We start from the raw sequence: 24,629 nt of genomic DNA, 5'->3' as shown, positions 1-24,629 counted from the left end.
GTAATCTAGTTGCAGTAAACCACACTGCAGTTTTTCTGTAAACTACAAGATGCATGCTGCCAGTGTCTTTGTATTAACTCCTCTGCATAGACTGTACAAGGTGCCATTATGGAGCTCCTAGGAATATATATATATATATATATTTCTCTTTTGTAAACAGCTGTTTAACCCATTAAGGACAAGGACAATTGTGGCTTTGAGGACCAGAAAAATGTATTTTAATATTTTTTTTTCCTCTTTGCATCCCAGCGCTCTTTTTACTTTTTGTTTGCCATAGCTGTATGAGACTTTGCTTTTTATGGGGCGAGTTGTACTGCATGTAGGTGGCATTCTTAGGTACGTTTACACTGTGGTATAACTTACATTCTTTTTATTTTGGCAGAAATTCAGTTCTGCTTCAGTCTTTATCTATTTAACGAGAATAATGGTAAATAAAAATGTATATAACGATATTCAGGGGCATTAATAAATAAATTGAGAAGCGTTGCAGTGATTAAAAAAAAAAAAAGTATTGGAATACCACTGACCATTGTCTTTTCACGTCGGTCACTAAGGGGCCTTGGGCTAGGCTGCTGCGTTTTCACAGCGGCCCAGTCTAAGGCCTCATTTACATGACAGGGTTTCCCGGCCGGGTGCCGGCCGTTCATAAATCGGCCGGCACCCGGCTGCATTAGGAATAATAGACCCCTAATGGGGCTATTCACACGACCGATTTTTTGACGGCCGGGAAAACCGGGCGTCAAAAAATAGGACATGCTCTATTTTCGGCCGGGTACCCGGCCGCCCGGCTCCCATAGAAGTCTATGGGGCCGGGTAATACACGGCCATCACCGGAATGTGTCCCGAGTGATGGCCGGGTTTTCCGGCGCTTGCGCTCGATCTCCTCCTCACAGCGTAGAGTGCATGTGAGGAGGAGTTGATGCCATTCGGACGAATGGCTGTACACTGTGTGGCAGGGCCGGGGTGTACAGCAGGTGGTAGGGAGCGCTCCGCTGGCTCCCTTCCCCTGCTTGTTTTAAAAGCGCCCTGGGCCGGCGACACCTTCGATGGCGCCGCTAGCAGCTGCTACTACTGTAGCGACGCCACTATAGCAGAGCAGGGAGGTATCTCCCCGCTCTATGTGCTAGCCGCACTTTAGCTCCTTGAAGGAGCGGAATCCCCGTGTTTTCGGGGATTCCGCTCCTGGACAGAGCGCTTGATGTCTCTGTCCATATCTGGGCAGTGACATCAGGGGAAACTCCTGAAGCGGATTCCCCTTCAGGAGTTGCCTCTGATGTCACTGTCCAGATCTGCCCGGCCCGTAACGGATGCAAAACTTTATGCAAACCGGCCGGGCAAAATGGCCGATTTTACCGGCCGATACTCGGGCGGGACCCGGTCGTGTGAATCCCGCCTAAGTCCTACATGGGTGTCATGTGCAGGCTGGAGCCGGGGCTCTGCTGTCTGACAGCTGGGCTCCTGCTCCAACGCCTGCGATCGAAGTTTACTTAGATCGCGGACGTTTAACCTGCTAAATGCCGCCGTCAATAGTGACCGCAGCATTTAACTTGTTTACAGAGGTCGTGCGCTCCCTCTGTCACCCATCGACGGTCCGCAAATGCAATCGTGGGTCTCCGATGGGTTGTCATGGCAGCCGGGGGCCTGATAAAGGCACCCAGGTCTGCCCTGGGCATATGCCGGAGGCATGTCCTAATAGATTGCATGTCAGAGTTAGGGTTTGTTCACACAATTAACAAAATACGGAGCGGTTTTCAAGGGAAAACCGCTCCTGATTTTCAGACGTTTTTTTGAGCAACTCGCGTTTTTCGCGGCCGTTTTTGGAGCGGTTTTCAATAGTTGGATAAAACGGCTCCAAAAAATGTCCCAAGAAGTGTCCTGCACTTCTTTTGACGAGCCATCTTTTTACGTGCCGTATTTTGACAGCGACGCATAAAATGACAGCTCGTCTGCACAGAACATCGTAAGACCCATTGCAATCAATGGGCAGATGTTTGCCGACGTATTGGAGCGTTATTCGAGGTGTAAAACGCCTCCATTACGTCTGAAAAGAGGTCTTGTGCACATACCCTTAAACTGACAGGCAATAATGCTCTTGTATAAAAAGCATTATAGCGGCGATCTGAAGATTGCATAGTAAAGTCCCCAAGTGGGACTAATAAAATAAGTAATAAATGTGAAATAAAGATGAATAAAAATGACAGTAAAAAAATAGATCCATTTTTTTCCATAAAAAGCGGTTTTATTTAGTTAGGCCCCATGCACACGAACGTAAAAACGCCCGTAATTACGGGCCCATAGACTTCTATTGGCCACGGGTACCTCCCCGTATACTTACGGGAAGGTGCCTGTGCCGTTGAAAAGTATGAAATGTCCTACTTCAGGCTGTAATAACGGCACGGGTATTCCCATAGATGTCTATGGGGCTCCCGTAATTACGGGTGACTACGTGTGTGTGCACACGTAATTACGGGAGCGTTGTTAGGCGACGTCAGGGGATAGTCACTGTCCAGGGTGCTGAAAGAGTTAAACGATCAGCAGTAACTCTTTCAGCACCCTGGACAGTGACTACCGATCACAATATAGATCAATGTGTAAAAAAAAATAGAAGTTCATACTTACCCAGAACTCCCTGCTTCTTCCTCCAGTCCGGCCTCTCGGGATGATGTTTCAGCCCATGCGACCGCTGCAGCAGTCACATGGACTGCCGCGTCATAGAGGGAGGTCGGGCTGGATGTCGAAAGAGGGACGCGTCACCAAGACAACAGCCGGGTAAGTATGAATTTCTTTTACTTTTTACTACAGAAAGGGCTGCCCCTTCTCTCTATCCTGCACTGATACAGAGAAGGGGCTGCTGATTAGTTCAGTGCAATGTTGCATCGAAAACGTGCCCGTAAATACGGGTGGAATACTGGTGACACTGGACCCGTATTTACGGGCACGGGTCCGTAAAATACTGGTGCAATACGGGTCGAATACGTGTGACCAAGGACCCGTATTTACGGGAGGAAAAAAATAAGTGTGTGCATGAGGCCTAAAAGTGTAAAAAATGTACACACACACATGGTATTGCCGCGACCGTAATGACTCAATGTTAATATGTAATTTAAACCGCAAGGTGAACACCGTAAAAAAAAACTCGAAATTGCTATTTTTTTCCATTGCCCCCCTCAAGTCATAATAAAAATTAATCCATAAGTCCCATGTACCCCAAAACAGTACCAATCGAAACTACGTCTCGTCCCGCAAAAAAACAAGCCCAAAAAAATCACTAGATTGACGGAAAAATAAAAAATAAAATACGGCTCTTGGAAAGAGACGATGCAAAAACAAATAATTTTAGTTCAAAAGTGTTTTTATTGTGCAAAAGTCGTAAAACATAAAAAAACTCTACATATGTGGTATCGTCGTAATCGTACCGACCCATAGAATAAAGGTAATGTGTTCTCTACGCCGCACAGTGAACGACGTCAATTTAACACGCATAGAACAATGGTGGAATTTCAGGGTTTTTTCTAATGCCCCCACCCCCTCCAAAAAAAAAGTTAATACGAGTTAATCAAAAAATATGTACCCTAAAATGGTGCAATTTAAAAGTACAACTAATTCCGCAAAAAAACAAGTACTCATACAGCATTGTAGACGGAAAAATAAAAAAGTTATAGCTCTTTGAATGCGACTATAGAAAAACAAATAAAATAGCTTGGTCATTAGGGCTTAACCCCTACCCGCACCAGGACGTAACTGTCCGTCGTTGCGGGAGGTTACTTCCCGCACGAGGACGTACAGTTACTGAGTTAATCCCGGTGCACACTGTCGGCGACAGTGTGCACCGGGAACCAGGAGGTCAGCTGTCGCCGACAGCTGACACTCCCCTCTTGCCGGCCAGCAGTCCTTTGCCGCTGATTTCGGCGCATTAACCCCTTAAATTCGGCGATCGGGTGCAATCGTCGAATTTTAGGGGTTTCTAACATATCGGCAGACCCCCGTCCGAAATCGCGGGGTCTGCCGATAGTTAGTATGGCAAACGGAAGCCAAACAATGGCTTCCGGGTCTGCCATGGACAGAAGCCCATCAGGACCAACCTTCGGCTGGTCCTGATAGGCTTCCTGTCAGAGTGACAGAAAGTCACTGTGCCGTTCCCGATGCACACTGTCGGCGACAGTGTGCATCGGGAACTTGGAGATCAGCTGTCTCCGACAGCTGACACTCACCAGTGTTGCCGATCAGCGGCTCATCGCCGCTGATTTCGGCAATTAACCCGTTACATGCGGGGCTCGATTGCGATCTCCGCATGTAGCGGGTTTGTAGCGCATCAGCAGCCCCCATGCAATCGTGGGGGCTTCTGATGCTTGTGATGGCACCCGGGGGCCAGACAACGGCCCCCAGATCTGCCATCTATGTCAGCCTATGAGGATCAGCCTCTGCTGATCCTCGTAGACCAACTGCCAGAGTGACTGTGACGTCACACTGACAGTTGGAATACATTACACTACCTAGGTAGTGTAATATATTCTAGCAGCGATCAAAGCTGCAGGTCAAAAAAAAAGAAAGTGTAAAAAGTAATAGAAAAGTTAATAAACAAAAATATAAAGTGTAAAAAGTTAAAAAAAGTTAATAAAAATGTTTTATAAAAGTGTAAAAATAAAAGATTTTGTTTTCCTATAATAAGTCATTTATTATAGGGAAAAAATGAAACCGTTAAAAGTACACATATTTGGTATTGCCGCGTTCGTAACGACCCAATCTATGAAACTATAATGTTAATTTTTCCGCACGGTGAACGCCGCAAACAAAATAAACGGAAAACTGTCAGCATCGCTATTTTTTGGTCACCACCCCTCCCAAGATATAGAATAAAAAGTGATCAAAAAGTCGCATTTACCCCAAAATGGTACCAATAAAAACTACAACCCGTCCCGCGAAAAACAAGACCTCCCACAGCTTTTTTGACGAAAAAATAAAAAAGTTACGGCTCAGAATAGCGTGTCCCAGAAAATAAATTATTTTATAGAAACTTAATTTTATTGTGCAAACGCTGCAAAACGTAAAAAAAACTATACACATATGGTATCGGCGTAATCGTACCGACCGGCAGAATAAATTAAAACGTAATTTATTGCGCACGGTGAACGCTGTAATAAATAAAGAATTTAAAGCGCCAAAATCGCTGTTTTTTGGTCACCCTAGCTCTAAAAAAGATCCTGAGGGGCCAAAATGCTCACTATACCACTAGAAAAATTCCTTGAGGGGTGTAGATTCCAAAATGGGGTCACTTTTGGCGGGTTTCCACTGTTTTGGTCCCTCCGGGGCGTTGCAAACCCGACATGGCACTGAAAACCAATCCAGCAAAATCTGCGCTCCAAAATCCAAAAGGCGCTCCCTCCCTTCTGAGCCCTGCTCTGGGTCCAAACATCAGTTTACGACCACATATGGGGTATTGCCGTAATCGGAAGAAATTGCTTTACAAATTTTGGGGTGCTTTTTCTCCTTTATTCCTTGTAAAAATGAAAAAATTCTATGTTTCCACAGAAAAATAGGTGATTTTCATCTTCACAGACTAATTCCACTAAATTCTGCAAAAAAACTGTGGGGTCAAAATTCTAACTATACCCCTAGAAAAATGCCTTGAGGGGTGTAGTTTCCAAAATGGGGTCACTTTGGGGGAGTTTCGGCTGTTTAGGTACCAGAAGACCTCCTCAAACCTGACATGGTGCCTAAAATACATTCCTAAAAAAAGGAGGCCCCGAAATCAGCTAGCTGCTCCTTTGCTTCTGCGGCCTGTGTTTCAGTCCATTAGGACACTAGGGCCACATGTTGGATATTTCTAAAATCTGCAGAATCTGGGCAATAAATATTGAGTTGCGTTTCCCTGGTAAAACCTTCTGTGTTACAGTTTTTTTTTTATTACAAATGAATTTCGGCAAAAAAAATGAAATTTGTAAATTTCACCTCTACTTTGTCTTAATTCCTGTGAAACGCCTAAAGGGTTAAAATATTTTCTGAATGTGGTTTTGAATACCTTGAGGGGTACAGTTTTCAAAATGGGGTGATTTATGGGGACTTTCTAATATATAAGGCTCTCAAAGCCACTTCAGAACTGAACTGGTCCCTGAAAAAATGGCCTATTGAAATTTTATTGAAAATATGAGAAATTGCTGCTAAAGTTCTAAGCCTCGTAACGTCCTAGAAAAATAAAAGTACGTGAAAAAAAATGATGCAAACATAAAGTAGACATATAGGGGATGTTAACTAGTAACTATTTTGTGTGGTATTACTATCTGTTTCACAAGCAAATACATTTAAATTTAGAAAAATGCTAATTTTTGCAAATTTTTGCTAAAATTTGAAGTTTTTCACAAATAAATATTGAATTTATCGACCAAATTTTTTCACTAACATAAAGTACAATATGTCACGAGAAAACAATCTCAGAATCGCTTGGATAGGTAAAAGCATTCCGGAGTTATTACCACATAAAGTGACACATGTCAGATTTGAAAAAATAGGCTGTGTCCACAAGGCCAAAACAGGCTGTGTCCCTAAGGCTATGTTCACACGGAGTATTTTGGGGGAGGAATATCTGCCTCAAAGCTCCAAACGGAATTTTGAGGCAGATATTCCTCCCCCAAAATACTCCGTGTGAATAGCAATGATCGCGCCGTTTTTCGCCCGCGGCCATTGAGCGCCGCGGGCAGAAAACACGCTTTCTCCTGCCTCCCATTGAAGTCAATGGGAGGTCGGAGGCGGAAGCGCCCGAAGATAGGGCATGTCGCTTCTTTTTCCCGCGAGGCAGTTTTACTGCTCGCGGGAAAAAGACGCCGACGCCTCCCATTGAAATCAATGGGAGGCGTTCTCGGGCCGTTTCTGCCGAGTTTTGCGACGCGGTTTCCGCGTCAAAAAACTCGGCAAAAGACCCCGTGTGAACATAGCCTAAAGGGGTTAAAATAGGCTGGTCAATCAAGGCCCAAAACACAAAATTGTGTATTTAGTTACTGTTTTTTTGTTTGTTTTGTTTTTATCATGCCCTCCCATAGGGGGATTTTTTCCCCCTTGCCAGTACACGTGGGTTATTTTAAAGGGCATGTGTTGCTAGAAATTGTTTTATTTTTTTTAGTTAGTGTATACATGATTAGACATTGTTATAATTTTTTCACAAGTCAGGAAATATTCTAAATTAGATTCTAATTTATAACCTTTCCCTGTGCTGGTCACTAGAGGGAGCAATTCCCAAAATTGCAGCATTGACATGTGGTAAAGCAACCACATTGCTTTATGCTGCAAATTTGGTGTAAACACACACGCTCTAGTGAGCTCACAGAATCCCCCCTCCCTTATCCTGGCTAGTGCCAGGAGAAAGGAGGGGATTGAATGTTCAAGCCTCCTACACTGTGTGCTGCCATTTTTTGAGCGAATACACAGTGTAGTAGGCTTACATACAGTGGTAATCACACACTAAAACACGAACATACACAAACATAACTTACCTGCTCCTGCCGCTCCCTCCGGTCCGTACGCTCTGTCTGCTCCCGTTCGCATTCTCTATGGGGATGTATGTGCCGTATTCCCTCTCTGTATGTGTCGTTAATGGACACATACAGAGATGAAAAAAAAAATGGCAGCCCCCATAGTGAAGAAAATTTAGAAAAAAAGAAAACACAAACACATAAATATTTTTTTTTTTAATAAAACACTAAAAGCAAATTGATCTAAAAAAAATTTTTTTTTGCGACACCCTTCCTTTAAAAACCGGCGCCAAATATAATGGCACCGATATCTAAATAACGGAGGGAGGTAGACAAAAAATGTAAAGTGCCCCAGGGTTTGTGCAGCCCTCCCCATTACATGCTGTACATGTATGGGGAGGTGAAAGGTTTTCTTCAAGGTCCTCTTACACGGCCCGTCCTGGGCTGTGTAAACGAGCTCCGATCAACGAGACAGCTCGTTGATCGGAACTAGTTTGCTCTTTTCACAAGGAGCTATGTATGGGGACGATCGCTCGTTACTCTGATCACTCGCCCCCATACATTGTCGTGTCGGCAGCACGTCTCCGTGTTTACACAGGGAGCTGTGCTGCCGACGATGAAAATATTTTAGTTTTTTAAAACTATACTATCATCAGATGAATGAGCGTTTGCTAGTTTATCTGCTGAACGCTGCCCTGTTTACACAGGGCAATTATCGGCAACGAGCGTTCTATGAACGATCGTTTGCCAGATAATTGGCCCGTGTAAAAGGACCGTTACAGTGCATGATCCTTTATACGGATAGTATGCCCTAATAGGAAATATGGTCAGACAACCTTGGGGGCCCTCTATGGACATTGATGTTTTCCCATAGAACATATTCTTCTCGATCGTGACTTTAAAGGGGTTAACGGCACTTGTTTGTTTGTATTTTCAGCTGCTGCAGGTATTAGTATTTCATGGTACCCATTTTAAAAAGAAAAAAAAGCAGTTTAATGATTTGGCGGTGTTATTATCTGGGGGTCACCCTTCTTATATCCATAGGGTATATGCCAAGCGAGTTGTACAGATGGTTTAGCTGAGCAGCTCTAATGTAGGTACTTTTGCCAGCATCAGGTTCTGTATAGTGTGGTGTGAAAATGACACTTCTCTGCATGCAAATCACTAAAAAACAAGTTGTGTGCACTGTGAACTAGCAATGAATGATGGTAGATCTCCGGTCTGAAGCATGCTGAAATTGTGAAGCCATCTTGACTGAAAGGGTGCTCTCGCACTTCAGGAAGAAGCTTCAAGCAGATCCAAGTTGTCCCTCATGCTTTCTTCACACTTTGTGTGAATGTTTTGGTGTTTTTTTTTTGTAAAATGGTACGTGAGGGTTTTTTCTTTTGGTGGCATATTTTGCAAATGTTTTATTTTCGTGTGTCAACTAGTTTTCTAATCATGTGATATATCATGTATTGCAAAGGTTCCGCTTTGTAACACATAATTTATAAAATAAACATAAAGGCATACAAATCACCACACACAGGCAAAAGAAAACACCTATGGAGGGCTATGGGAGGAAGTGCAGCTAAATGCTTGACAAAACACCAAAGCCAGTCTTGCTGCAATTTTATTAAAAAATGTCATTGAGCCCAAAAAAAAGCAAGACAAAATAAAAAACACCCAAAAAGCGCACCGTTTGTAGTATTTAATTCCCTATTGACTTCTAGACTACATCTGGCCGGAGATCGCAGCAATTACTCTACGTTTGACAACGCCATTCACTGTAGCAGCAAAAATCAGCGTAGAATTGAGGGCATGCTGCACGTTTTCTAATCTGCATCATGTTTCGGATGTGTCAGACTTTAACCCCTTAATGACCAGCCTATTTTAAACCTTAGAGGCTCTGTCACCAGATTATCAAATCCCTATCTCCTATTGCATGTGATCGGCGCTGCAATGTAGATAACAGTAACGTTTGTTTTGTTTTAAAAACTATCATTTTTGGCCAAGTTATGAGCAATTTTATATTTATGCAAATGAGCTTTGAAATGGACAACTGGGCGTGTTTTTTTTTTTTTCGTATTTCCAACTGGGCGTGTATTGTGTTTTTACCAACTGGGCGTGTTTACTTGTTTTACTAACTGGGCGTTGTGAATAGAAGTGTATGATGCTGACAAATCGGCATCATACACTTCTCATCGTTCCCACCCAGCTTCTTTCGCTAAAGACACACAGCGTGACGTCACCCACAGGTCCTTCAACCTTGGCGTCGGTCAGAGAAGATACATCGGCTGAAAGGCGTCCAAAAGGTTAATATGCTCGTCTCTAGGGAGTTTACTATGCTTACCTGCACATGGTGATGCTGCTGCAAATTCAACTGTACGCCTGGAGCTGTGTTGTCTTCTCTCTTCCGATGCCAAGGTTGATGGACCTGTGGTTGACGTCACCCTGTGTCTGCAGTGAAAGAAGCTGGCTGGGAGTGATGTCACCCATTTTTTTTCAAAAAGAGCCGTAACGTTTTTTTAATTGTTCCGACGATGCAGTTGTATAAGGGCTTTTTTTTGCGCGACGACTTGTAGTTTTTATTGGTACCGTTTTGGAGTAGATGTGACTTTTTGATCACTTTTTATTAAAAAAAAAAATTAAGTCGGGATTCAAAGAAAACAGCAATTTTTCCATGGTTTTCTATTTTATTTTTTGGAAGTTCACCGTGTGGGTTAGATAATGTAATGGCTTTATAGTCGGGGGTCATTACGGACGTGGCGATACCAAATATGTGTAACTTTTTTTGCTTTATTTTGTTTTTTTAATAGTAAAGCAGTTTGTAAGGGGGGAAAAAGTGTTTTTGTTTTTTTCCAAAAAATGTTTAAATTAACTTTATTAAACTTTTTTTTTTACTAGTCCCACTAGGAGACTTTAATATGCGATCATCCGATCACTTTTATAATACACTGCAATACTTTTGTAACGCATGTATTTGTTTAAAACGGACAGGCATCTGCTAGGCCATGTCTCTGGCATGACCTAGCAGGCCTATACTACATGCACACCTGGAGGCCTTTATTCGGCCCCCGGCTGCCATCGGAGACAGACACTCGGCGTATTGGCGGTCACTAACGGGTTAACAGCAGATTTCACCCTTTGCAATGCATAGGGTGAAATCCGTATGATAAACAAAAGTTTGCATGTTATACATTTTTTCTTTGACAGAAATCCGAAATGGAAATTTGCTATGGGAAAAGATTTCTGCAACTCCGATTTTTTTTTCTTTCTTGCGTTGCAGAATATTTTTCCCATAGGATTACATTGTAATGTTAGCCACAGCATATACACCGTGTGACTGTACCCTAAAATCGCTCATCGTCTTGACTGCCTTGCTTTAGTAAAAGGGAATCTTTTTTTGTTAAGATGCTCTAGACCTTTTTACAGATAAAGAGCACATTTTTTCACGTTTCGGTGGCGCTTCTTTAAAGGGGATATTCCTAGAATTGACTAGTCCTCTATCCACAGGACAGGTGATAATGGTCTAATCTCTGGGAGCCTTGATCCCCCCCCCCCCCCCCCTGTTCCTCCTCACTGAGCCGTCCTCTCACATTGGAGAGGAGCTTGGTTGGAGCAATTCCGTCAGGAAACTATATCTTCTGTTTGCATTACCATTGATTTCAATGGTAATGCTTCCGGTTCAGTTGGTTTCCGTTTGTTTCCATTCTGTAAAGTTTCCATTTTCTCTTTCACTGAAACTATAGCGTAGTCAACTACACTATTTCTGTTAAAACGGAAACCAACTGAAACCTTACCATTGAAATAAACGGTAATGCAAACTGAAGCTTTGGTTTCCGTTTGGCTTTCCGTTCATCTGCTCCTCTGACGGAATAGATGAATGGAAACCCTGAACGGAGCCAGATGCTGATGTGAATGGTCAGTAACAGTGTCTGCCTTTTCAGGATTTAAATATATTTTTTTTATTTTTATTTTTATTTTTTTCACCATCCATGTATTTCTCATTTAACATGTAATTTGTTATATTGCAGTAATCTATGCCAGCAATTATGACCATGTTAGCAGACCATGCAGCTCGACAGCTGCTGGATTTCAGCCAGAAACTGGACATCAACCTCTTGGACAATGTGGTGAATTGCTTATACCATGGAGAAGGTGCACAGGTAACTTGGCACTTCTGTTATATATTTCTCTTTTGTTTTTTCTTATACACCATACTTTTTAGCATATGGTGTTCTAAACAAAATATGCATACAGGTCATGACCTAGAGAAGACCTCGGGAATGGATGATTGGTGATTATTTTGTGCTAACAGTAGGATCGAGACTTAGCCAACATAGCGATTTAGTTCTCTGATGAAAATTGGGCAATTAACCTGTTAATAAAAGGGTAGATAGTCCCCAAATGTGTAATTAGTGGAGCAGTTGCCCCTAGCAGTCAACCAGATCAGTCCCATTATTATATCCGTTACTGATAAAATTAATTTGGGATATATTTTGGCAACACATTTTCCAGCTTGATGATTAAGGTGTAATTTGTTTCCAGCATATAAGATTTTTAATTGTATAATGAAGTTATACAATTTTCTAATGTACTTTGACTTTTCTCCCCGTTTTCAAGGTCTCTGCTTGCTGTTATTTAATAGGAAGCTTCATTGTTTACTTCTAGGGTATACAAATCTTTCAAGGTCATGTGGTGATCACACAGCTACCTGTCCATCACATGACCAGGACAGATTTGTATCCCTCTGAATTAAACAATGAAAGTTCCAATTGTATTACTACAAGCAGGTATTTTCAATTATTGGTAGTACAGCTGAGTGCACCATGTTATAGGCACTTCTGCACAGACCGTGTGGCACTTTAAACTACCTGCCTAGCCTCTGCTGTTCTGGAGATATCGGTACTGTTGTATTTGGCGCCCGATATGTAAATAGCCCCCGCTACGGTCAGTGGGGCATTTCTTTTTCTGTAAAGGGAAGGGGGGGGCGTAATAATTAGCACTCTGACACTGTTCAATCCGCTATGGATGGTGTCAGAGCGGCTTGTGCTGTGTGATCTCTTAGGAAAGCAGTCTTGTCATCACTGTTTGACAAGAGCTGGAGGGGGGAGGAGAGCGTGCTTGCACAGCTCTGCCGCCACGGAAGAGAAGAAGAATGTGAATTCTCCTCCTCTGTTCCGCAGCGCCAACGCGCAAGAGAGATCACACAGCATAAGCAGCTTTGACATTGTCCATAGCTGATTGGACAGGGTCAGAGTGCTAAGTATCACGCCCTGCTGTCCTTTCCATGAAAAACGCTCCACTGACATGGTGCACTCAGCTGCGCATGTATGTGCTAGTGAAAGGTTCTCATTAATAATCAAGCTGTATGGTTTGTGCTAAGAACTGGGGCTCAATAGAACGAGGAATGACCCTGGTAGTTGGTGGGTATATGAAACAATTCAGAATACTAATATGCCAAAGGCACAGAAAAACCCTGATTTCCAACTTCTAAATAGTGCCAGACACAGAAAGTAAACTAAAATATAACTTTTATTAACATAAATTAGACATTTCCAAAAAAAGACACAGAACGCACAATGTTAAAATTAGTCAATGTAGACTAGCAATGTGTAGTGAGTTAAAGAGGCTCTGTCACCACAGTATAAGTGCCCTATCTCCTACATAAGGAGATCGGCGCTATAATGTAGGTGACAGCAGTGCTTTTTATTTAGAAAAACGATCTATTTTAAACCACTTCATGAGCGATTTTAGATTTATGCTAATGAGTTTCTTAATGCCCAAGTGGGCGTGTTTTTACTTTAGACCAAGTGTACAGAGGAGTGTATGATGCTGACCAATCAGCGTCATGCACTCCTCTCCATTCATTTACACTTCACTAGCGATATAGCTATATCGCTATGTGCAGCCACATACACACTAACGTTACTGAAGTGTCCTGATAATGAATATACATCACTACCAGCCAGGACGTGATGTTTATTCAGAATCCTGACACGTCTGTTGCGTCTCTGAGATTTACAGCAAGGCAAACGTAATCTCGCGAGATTACGATGTAACCTGTCATTTCAAACGAGATTACGTTTGCCTTGCTGTAAATCTCACAGACACGCTACAGACGTGTCAGGATTCTGAATAAACCTCACGTCCTGGCTGGTAGTGATGTATATTCATTATCAGGACACTGCAGTAATGTTAGTGTTTGTGTATGTGGCTGCACATAACGATATAACTATATCGCTAGTGCAGTGTAAATGAATGGAGAGAAGTGTATGACGCTGATTAGCCACTGATTGGTCAGCGTCATACACTCCTCTGTACAACGCCCACTTGGTCTAAAGTAAAAACGCGCCCACTTTGGCATTAAGAAACTCATTAGCATAAAGCTAAAAATCGCTCCTAAAGTGGTTTAAAATAGATCGTTTTTCAAAATAAAAAGCGTTACTGTCACCTACATTATAGCGCCCATCTCCTTCTGTAGGAGATAGGGCACTTATAATGTGATGACAGAGCCTCTTTAAAGGAAGGGTGTTGCGAAAAAAAAAATTTTTAGATCAATTTGCTTTTAGTGTTTTATTTTTAAAAAAATATTATTTTTTTTTAACTTTTTCTTCACTATGGGGGTTGCCATTTTTTTTTTCATCTCTATGTATCGATTCGCGACACATACAGAGATGGAATACGGCACATACATCCCCATAGAGAATGCGAACGGGAGCCGTTCGCATTCACTATGGTGTACGCCGTCTGTGTGGGAACGGCGCATGCGCCGCTCCCACGCAGTCCAAATGGAAGGTCTTCGGCCGAGCGACATCCGGCGCGATTTTCTTGTGGACCGGAAGCCGCGACCGGACAGTAAGATGACTACTTCCAGTCGCGGCTTCCGTACTTGTGTTCTGAAGGGAGCGTACGGACCGGAGGGAGCGGTAGGAGCAGGTAAGTTATGTTTGTGTATGTTCGTGTTTTACTGTGTGATTACCACTGTATGTAAGCCTACTAGACTGTGTATTCGCTCAAAAAATGGCGGTACAGTGTAGGAGGCTTGAACATTCAATCCCCTCCTTTCTCCTGGCACTAGCCAGGATAAGGGAGGGGGGATTCTGTGAGCTCACTAGAACGTGTGTGTTTACACCAAATTTGCAGCATAAAGCAATGTGGTTGCTTTACCACATGTCAATGCTGCAATTTTGGGAATTGCTCCCTCTAGTGACCAGCACAGGGAAATGTTATAAATTAGAATCTAATTTATAATATTTCCTGACTTGGGAAAAAATTAAAAAAAATATAACAATGTCTAATATACACTAACTGTTTAACTAAAAAAAAATTCTAGTGACACATTCCCTTTAAAGTATGTTACTAGGATATTTGGAGTGGATACATATAGTACACCCATGCTGTCGTATATCAGTCAGCGGCTGCAGAACGCTGAACAAGCACCAAGTGACTATTAGGATTAACATGATTGCTAGATAAACAAATTAAAAGCGAGATCGCCCCCTGCTCCCCCAACATGTTTCACTACAAAGGTAGCGTCCTCAGGGGTATAATGAGGCTAGTTACTGGGGGGTGGCTATCTCGCTTTTTATTTTTTTGTTTATCTAGCAATTATGGTAATCCTAATAGTCACTTGGTGCTTTTTCAAGAACAGGGGCTCACACTCGCTGTTATTTTTATATATTCTTTGTCCTACCATTGAAGTATATTACACCTTTTCAAGAGAAATATTTTTCTTTAAATCAATGTTGTAATGGAATTCCAGCAACTTTAATACTGGCTTTTGTGTAGTAAGTAAAAAGAACTTCTATATTTCCTGTATACATAGAAGCTGTATGGTTCCATCATAGCAGGATCTGGCTAATAATCAAGTCTTGGTTATGAACTTAGATTTGATAGTTATTAGCTGCATCAAACACGCAGGAAAGCCTTCAGCCGAGCACAGTCCAACTGAACTGACTGAATCTGCTTTGACTGAACGATACGGCTTCGATGTATACGGAAACTGTGTCTTAAAAAGTTAAATATATATATATATATATGTGTGTGTGTATTTACTCAATTTCACAGTTTTTGAAACCACTTAAACATTGTAAAAATCACCTTAAAAAATAAGTAATTGTATTTGATATAATTTTTGAGACTTAGTTTTTTTTACACAGGGCATTTTTGATGTAGAACGTATGTAACCAAGGTCTATATGAAGTCTGCTTTATTTTTTCTTTTTTGTATTAAATCATAGCAAAGAATGGCACAGGAAGTATTAACCCACTTAAAAGAACATCCAGACGCTTGGACAAGAGTAGACACCATTCTTGAGTTTTCACAGAACATGAACACCAAAGTAAGGACATGTTGACAAATTTAAAAACAAGAAAACAAAACTTTCTTTTGCATTTCTACCCTTTTCCAGTAATCTGCTTTGAGGAAGGTTTCTTAAACGCTCGGCTCCAGGTTTTTTTTTTTTGTTTTTTTTTTTTTAATCTGACAAGACAAGTTTGTTTTTTTATAAACTTTCAGTGATTCACATTCTCTTTAACAAAGACAAAGTCTATTAAATAATCTAGATTATGGTTTCACTAATTATTTTATTTAGAAATTATATAAAAATGTTTTTTAAAAGTGTTCACGTGGCCATTATTCGTGCAGACTGTTTAGAGTTCATCATATTTTTTGTAATACCTGTACAGCAACTCTACAGTCCTCCTCCGCTCCTAAGGGCTATTGAGAATTTAAGTTGTGAACCTTTTATCTGCAGAATAGATATTCCAAATTATATTGTTTAAAAAAAAAAGGACAGATTTTGGTTGCTTTGAGTGTATAATTCGCCAACTTAAACATTGTTTAATTAGTTTAAAACGTGAACATAGGTGTTTTTTGGGGGGTTTTTTTTTTTTCCCTTTTACTCTTTTTAACAAAGTTTCTTGATAGATCTGGATCCTCATAAGCACTTTAAACTTCTCCTGACCACATCTTTTATAGGCATTGGTGATCTCGTAATAAACGTATCATGCTTTAAATGTGTGTCTTTGACTATTTGTCGTTTTTGTTCAACGCGTTAATATTTAATTCTAAATCACATGGATTTGAATTTTTGGGCGGAACTGCAAAAATGTAGATGTGTGAATACATAAATTCAATTTACAATCTAAAATGATCGTGTAATTGTATACAATGTATGACAGATTCTTGCTGGTTTTGCTGCATATTACATAAACCATCCCTTTGTATATTTAATACTTATGGTGTTTTTAAGGCTTTTTATCTTGGCAAATCATTCTCTAATCTTCCTCCAAAGTGCTAACCATAGTTAACAGTATTTTCTTGCCTGGACGTTTTTTTTCTGCTATTAAATACTGACAGACATTACTAATGTTTAAGTTGATTTATCAACAGTACATTATAAAAAAAAATCTCAATTGTCTTGTGAAAAAAATGACATGATTAGCGGAACAGAAAGAAAGCAGCAGGTAAAGAACTCTTCAATTTACATAAACTGCAAATGATTTGGTGCTAAATTTTCTGCACTATTACATTTGGCTTTTATGCAATTTTTATTTATTAAGCTGTTAACGCTTCTTGATATTAATCATAATGTTCCATTATGTTGATTGCTTGTAATAGGAAGAAAAGGGGTGTCTTCCTGTGCAACTGACACAGCTAGGCTTTGACGGCAGGCCTCCACAAGGTCTACCCTTTTCATTCCCTTTAACTGAATTCTGTTCATCAATTGTTTGTTTCATGGGTGGGTGTTGGTGGGGGGGGGGGGGTTTGGGGGCCAGTTACTAGGTATAATTGAGTATATCGAAACTTCTGCCACAGGGATCATGTTCATACAGTCTGCCATTCCTATTTGCTGTTGTGTTGAATTACTAGCAAATAAAATATACTAAGTTAGTGTACCTATAACTCTGAACAGTTTTTTATTTTTTTTGGTCCATAAATTTTATAATAGATCTTTGAAAGGGATGGAGCTCCGATTTTTATTGCTTCCCTTTATACAGCTAAACTAAATTAAAAAAATTCGAATTAGAAAAACAGAGCTACAAGTCTTTATAAAATGGATCCGCACAGGAGATTGAAACCATAAAAATCCAAATTTAGAGTTACTTAAATTTCTCACAACAAAAAATGTAGAATATATGGAACAGCTGTCAGTTTTGTAGATAGATCGATTGCAAAAAAAAGTTGTAAAGAGCCGGAAAGTTCATTAAAACAAAAAACTTCCTGTTAAATTCCTCGCTGCTCTTTGTTGGCTTGTCCTGCAATGATGACATGCAAATGATGGCTGCAGCCAATCGCTGGCATCTGCAGTCTCGTGACGCACGAGCTAGCTCCACCACTAAGGCCAGTGATTGACTGCATGGAATGGCGCGTCATTACTGCGGGAAAGTTAACTAAGGCCTCATGCACACGACAGTGCGTTTGTGTCCGCAATTTATCCTCATTTTTGCGGATAAATTTGCAGATCCATTAATTCTTATGGCTCCATGTACACAACTGTGGTTTCCACGGATCTGTGCTGGGGCTGCAAATCCGGACTGCAAAAACTCAGGACAAGTCATTTTAAGTTCTGAATTTGCAATCCAGTGTATGTTTATATCCTTGCGGTGCTGTGATATCATTTGAGTAGGGGGTACTTTGCTTAGAAAAATTGAGAAACACTGCCCTAACGCATTAGTCTTGAAAAATAAAAATTATATCCTGCTAAACTGCCACATGTTTTGTGAACTAGGCTTTTAAAGTTTATGTTGTAATGATTATATTTAGTATGTAATATTTTGTATGAGAATTGAATAACTGCACCAACAGCAGATAAGTTGTCAGCACGTTGTGTGAAGTGCTTATATGATCCCTTTGGTTGAAGTTATATATGGATCGACTTTGTTGTATAATAACTAACCTTTTTGTAGTAAGAGCTTTTATCCTGGGTCAAGCTGTTAGAATGCAGACTCTGCAAAATTTACCTTTCATGTATTGCTGCTCCTGGTGACCTTTCTAGAAACTTTTTCTTTTTTTTTTCTTTTTTTTTTTAAAATTTAGTTTAAAACCTTTTTTTAATTTTGTTTATTTCATAATCGTCAAAATGAACTGTAAAATATAGTAGCAACTTAGGCTCAGTTCACACTTCGTCTTTCACGCACGTTGGAGGTATTTCCTGATGTATAATTCGAAGTGCCCATAGCCACCATGCACACAGCATATGGTAAAGTGTCCTTTTGGCATACGCTGCGTCTGCATACCTGTTTTATAATTTTATAGAAAAGCATGGTCTATATATAAAAAATAAAGCTTCAAAAAAATATATATATAAATAGCGCTGCTAGCATCCAATAGAGGAGAATCCAGTAGTTCAAAACAAAACTACATTTATTAGAACAAACTTAAAACGGACTACGCGTTTCTACGCCAAACCGGCGTCTTCATCAGGTCAAACACAAACGCAACAAATGAAAGAAATAACAAACTGCTTAAATCATTAGCCGTGCAATCAGGTAGCACACTTTTCGTCAGTGTGCTACCTGATTGCACTGCTAATTATTATTTAAAGAGGCTCTGTCACCAGATTATAAGTGGCCTATCTTGTACATGATATCGGCGCTGTAATGTAGATTACAGCAGTTTTTTTTATTTATAAAAACTATGATTTTTGACGGAGTTATGACCTATTTTAGTTTTATGCTAAAGAGTTTCTCAATGGACAACTGGGCGTGTTTTACTTTTTGACCAAGTGGGCGAGATTACGCTGTAAGCTGTCATTTACAGCGAGATCTCGCTGTTCTGTGCTGTAGTCTCACACAGACTCTACAGAAGTGGTCAGGATTCTGAATACACATCACATCCTGGCTGGAGGTAATGTATATTCACTGTCAGGACACTTGAGTAACGTTATAGTGTGTTTGTGGCTGCACATGGCGATATAGCTATGTCGCTATGTGCAGTGTAAATGAATGGAGAGACGTGTATGACGCTGATTGGTCAGCGTCATACACTCTGTACAACGCCCCCTTGGTCAAAAAGTAAAACACGCCCAGTTGTCCATTGAGAAACTCATTAGCATAAAGCTAAAATAGTCATAACTCCGTCAAAAATGATCGTTTTTCAAAATAAAAAATACCGATCACATCATGTACAAGATAGGCCACTTATAATCTGGTGACAGAGCCTCTTTAAGCAGTTTGTTCCTTTAATTTGTGTTTGACCTGATAAAGACGCCGGTTCGGCGTAGAAACACGTAGTCCATTTTATGTTTTGTTCTAATAAATGTAGTTTTGTTTTGAACTACTGGATTCTCCTCTATTGGATGTTGGCAGCGGTTATTTTTTTATGCTCCATTTTTTGCATATATATATATTATATTATATTTATTTATATATTTTGTTTTTTTGTTTTTATTTCTATGCAGATGGACATAGTAAAAAAAATAAAACACGCCGTGTTTTTTTTTTTTTTTGTGGGAGTCAATGGCCACCGCATGCATACAGTGGCATATGTTGGAGGCATACCCCTGGGAATAATCCCGATACATATCTCCGACATGCCTGAAGAATAACATGTGAACTGAGCCTTATGTTGTAGCAACTACCTGGTCATGTAATAATGCATAGAAAAAGGCAAAAAGCGATCCAGTGATTGTATGTTAAAGTCCTCTAGAGGGAATAAGTGAACAAAATATTTAATATAATTTAAAAAAACATATACACACCTTTTCCTATTTTCACGTAATAATATATAAACAAACAAGTAAACATGACTAGACTTTTAATGCAAAACCAAACTATTAAAATATCAAGTTATTTAACCCACAGACTGACTGCCATAGGGGAAAAAAATAAATAAAATTCTGGCCTTTTGCTTCACCAAAAAAAAAAAAAAAAGTTATCAAACGTTCGTAAGCACACGAAAATTATAGTAATAAAAAAATACACCTCTCCCTGCAAAAAAACAAGCTCATGCCGCTTTGATGGGTCTTGAAATATGGCGACAAAGTATTTAAAAAAAATAAAAAATGGCAACCATTGTGATGTGATTGGATACTGCTAGAAAGGACCCCAAGGCTGTCTGTTCTGTAAGTCTGCTGTTAGGGCGCACTGTGTTGCCCTAACAGCAGCCTGTGAAACTGTGTAATGTATTAGCATACAGGGGTATGCTAATATTTTATAAGTATAATATAAAGTTGTAAATAAAGTTAACCCTTCATGAGATTTAAAAAAATGTAACAAAAATATAAAGGGCAGAAAGTCATTAATTAGCATAAAATATATTTCCTGACATTACATAAATACGGAGAGCCTACGCTACCTTAACCCCTTCCCGACATCTGCCGTATACATACGCCGCACGCCGGGTGGGGGAATATGGAGCGGGCTCACGGGCTGAGTCCGCTCCATAGAGCGAGTGTGTCGGCTGTGTGTTACAGCCGACACTTCCGGGTTACGAGCGGGATCCCGTTTTAGCGCGATCCCGCTTGTTTAACCCGTTAAATGCCGCTTTCAATAGGAGACGGTCAGAATCACGATATACTGCAATACATTAGTATTGCAGTATATCGTGCAAGCGATCTAACGATCGCTGGTTGAAGTCCCCTTAGGGGGACTAATAAAAAATGAAAAAATTAGTTAAATAAAGTTAGTTTTTTTTGTGGGGAAAAAAATAAATTAAAGTTAAGAAAAATCCCATTTTCCCCCTAGAGCATAGTAAAAAATGAAATAAATAAACCTAATTGGTATCGCCGCGTCCGTAAAAGTCTGAACTATCACAATATATCATTATTTAACCCGCACGGTGAACACCGTAAAAAACAAAAATTGGAAACGCCACAATCTGTATTTTTTGTTCACCTCCTCTCCCACAAAAAATGAATTAAAAAGTGATCAAACCGTCGCATATACACCAATATGGTATTATTAAAAACTACAGCTTATCCCGCAAAAAAATAAGCCCACATACCACTTAATCGACGGAAAAATAAAGTTATGGCTCTCGGAATTTGGCGAAACAAAATAAATTTTCTTTTTTACTTGTAAAAGTAGTAAAATATAGAAAAAAAAACGACACATATTTGGTATCGGCGTAATCGTATTGACCCATAGAATAAAATTAAAGAGGCTCTGTCACCATATTTTACAACCCCTATCTCCTATTGCAGCAGATCGGCGCTGCAATGGAGATAAGAGTAAAGTTTTTTTTATTTTTTTTTAAACTAGCATTTTTGGCCAAGTTATGACCATTTTTATATTTATGTAAATGAGGCTTTCTAAAGTACAACTGGGCGTGTTTAAAGTAAAAGTACAACTGGGCGTGTATTATGTGTGTTACATCGGGGCGTTTTTACTACTTTTACTTCTTTTACTAGCTGGGCGTTGTGTATAGAAGTATCATCCACTTCTCTTCAGAACGCCCAGCTTCTGGCAGTGCAAAGACACAGCGTGGTCTCTCGAGAACACGCTGTGTGTCTGCACTGCCAGAAGCTGGGCGTTGTGAAGAGAAGTGGATGATACTTCTATACACAACGCCCAGCTAGTAAAAGAAGTAAAAACGCCCAGATGTAACGAACATAATACACGCCCAGTTGTACTTTTACTTTAAACACGCCCAGTTGTACTTTAGAAAGCCTCATTTACATAAATATAAAAATGGTCATAAATTAGCCAAAAATGCTCGTTTAAAAAAAACCAAAAACGTTACTCTTCTCTCCATTGCAGCGCCGATCTGCTGCAATAGGAGATAGGGGTTGCAAAATCTGGTGACAGAGCCTCTTTAACATCTTTTAATTGTACAGTGAATTCCGTAAAAATGGCGTGCAAAAAACCATGGAGGAATCACTGTTTTGTTTTTTTTTCATTTTTTTACCCCAAAAATATTTTTCCCCCCGTTTCCTAGTACATTATATGGCAAAGTAAATGGTGCTACGAAAAACTACAACTCGTCCTGCAAAAATCAAGCCCTCATAGTACTATATCGACGGAAAAATAAAGGCGTTATGTCCTTTGGAAGGTGGGGAGGAAAAAACTAAAATGAAAATCTGAAAAAGGGCTGCGGCGTGAAAGGGTTAATAACCTGAATTTTATTTAGCATGAAACATGAACAGGATAAAAAAATCAAAAGAAAAAAAAGCAATGCTTAAAATCACTTTCTTATATTCACACCCCAAAAAATTTATTATATAGCTTACACATTACTTGTCCTTCTCAATGAATTAGAATATCAAAAAGTAAATTTTTCAGAAATTCCATTAAAGTGAAACTCCTATATTATATAGATTCATTACACACAGAGTGATCTATTTCCAGCATTTTTTTCTTTTAATGTTGATGATTATGGCTAACCGTTAAAGAGAACCGTACACCTCCCCATACATGTGCAGCATGTAATGGGGAGGGCTGCACAAACCCTGGGGCACGTTACATTTTTCTTTCTACCTCCCTCTGTTACTTAGATATCGGTGCAGTTATATTTGGCGCCCGATATTTAAATAACCCCCTGAACTGTCAACGGGGCGTGTACTGGCAAGGGGGTGTGTTACTATGGCTTTGACACTGTCCAATCCGATATGGACAGTGTTACAGCAAGAGCGAGGAGGGAGTGCACGTGCTCGCTCTCACTCTTTCACTCTTCAGCTTTCAAAGATTAGTCTTCGAACTGGCAAGGAGGCGTGTCACTGCTGCGGACAGTGTAAGAGCTGTGGAGAGGAGAGCGCGCACGCTCTCTCTAGCTCGTGAGAGATCAGTCTTGTACTTAGTCTGAACTGGCAAGGGGGCGTGTCACTACTACGGACAGTGTAAGAGCTGGGGAGCGCTTGCACTCTTCGTAGCAGAGACACGCCCCTCTGCCAGTTTGGCAGTCAAGACTGATCTCTCGCAAGAGATGAGAGCGCACTCTCCTATCCACAGCTCTTACACTGTCCATAGCAGTGACACGCCCCCTTGCCAGTTCGGCAGAAGACTAATCTTTGAACGCTTGAGTGTGCCCGCACACGCTCTTCTCGCTCTTGCTGCAACACTGTCCATATCTGTTTGGACAGTGTCACAGCCATAGTAACATGCCCCCTTGCCAGTACGGGCCCCGTTGACCGTTCAGGGGGTTATTTACATATCGGGCGCCAAATATAATGGCAGCGATATCCAAGTTATCTATGATGCTAGGTGTCACTGCCTCGCTGCGGGACAACTGTCCCGTACTGTAATCATGTTTTCAGTATGGGACAGTAGTTCCACGGAGAGGCAGTGACACCTAGCGTCCTAGATAACTGATGCTAGGAGCCCGGCTCCCTGCAGTGTGTTCGGTCCGGGAAATGCGGCCGACACACGGACTGTATATCATGGACCGAACACGCTCGTCTAGATTAGGCCTTAGGCTGTGTTCACATGTTGCGGTTCCATTTTAGTTTTTTTGCCATTCATTTTAAGAGATTCTGCGAAAATTGAGGCAAAAAACACAAATTGGCCACGATGTGTGACCATTGCCTAATCGATAATTGCAATCACCTAAACTTAATCTAGTTTTTTAACGAATACATATTTTTCTATTAGTGGAACTAGTTGGAAACAATTGTTTATGGCGACAGTCAGTGGGTGAAAATGTATTTTCTGATGGATGGAAATCTTTTCCATCCATCAGAAATGTATTCGACATTACTTTCTAGTAATAGTTTTTGCTTTGACTGTAGCGTGTACCAGCTGTTGAAACAGTTAATATTTGTGTTTGCTCCAATTCGTTGTGCGATTTTATTTGACGCTGCGATCCAGGTGCTGGTCAGCTAATGTTAATTTTCTCCTTTTCTGGGGGGGGAACCTGCCATGTGTGGCAGAGAACTAGTATGCTCTCTGATTGATAAAGGGGGTGATAACATGAAGATAAGTTGATATACTCCTCAGGATGATCTAGAGCCGTACAGGAGGAGAATCCGTTTCTACTCCTCGCCCTTCCAGCACATACCCCTGCTGGTCCCCCTCTCCTCCACACCGGCTGAAGTGAGAGCTGCTGATATATTCAGCTTCCACTTCAACCTGCTCTAACTCTGCTTGGATCGCAGCTCTAGCTACGTACTAGGATGAATATCTTAGAGAAGACCTAGATCGCAGCTGTTAGTAGCAAAGATGTAACCGATATGTCCTCTGCTACTGAAGTGCTTTCTTACAAGAACGCATGATAAGTCCTTGGTAGGGAAAGGGATTCTGTCGC

At 40.7% G+C, this 24,629-nt stretch overlaps 1 protein-coding gene across 1 annotated transcript in view; it reads left to right on the top strand.

The window, feature by feature from the left end:
• The window catches only part of XPO1 (exportin 1), an 85,704-nt gene that overhangs the window by 30,880 nt on the left and 30,195 nt on the right, over positions 1-24,629 (top strand). The window contains exons 2-3 of the mRNA XM_075863009.1: positions 11,480-11,611; positions 15,688-15,789. Coding sequence (XP_075719124.1) covers positions 11,486-11,611; positions 15,688-15,789 — 228 coding nt within the window. The 5' untranslated portion in view covers positions 11,480-11,485. The remainder of the gene's footprint in view (positions 1-11,479; positions 11,612-15,687; positions 15,790-24,629) is intronic.

The sequence above is a fragment of the Rhinoderma darwinii genome, chromosome 4, assembly GCF_050947455.1.
Source record: "Rhinoderma darwinii isolate aRhiDar2 chromosome 4, aRhiDar2.hap1, whole genome shotgun sequence".
Lineage (NCBI taxonomy): Eukaryota > Metazoa > Chordata > Amphibia > Anura > Rhinodermatidae > Rhinoderma > Rhinoderma darwinii.
Note: the sequence above shows the minus strand (reverse complement) of the source record. Positions and strands in the feature narration are given on the sequence as shown.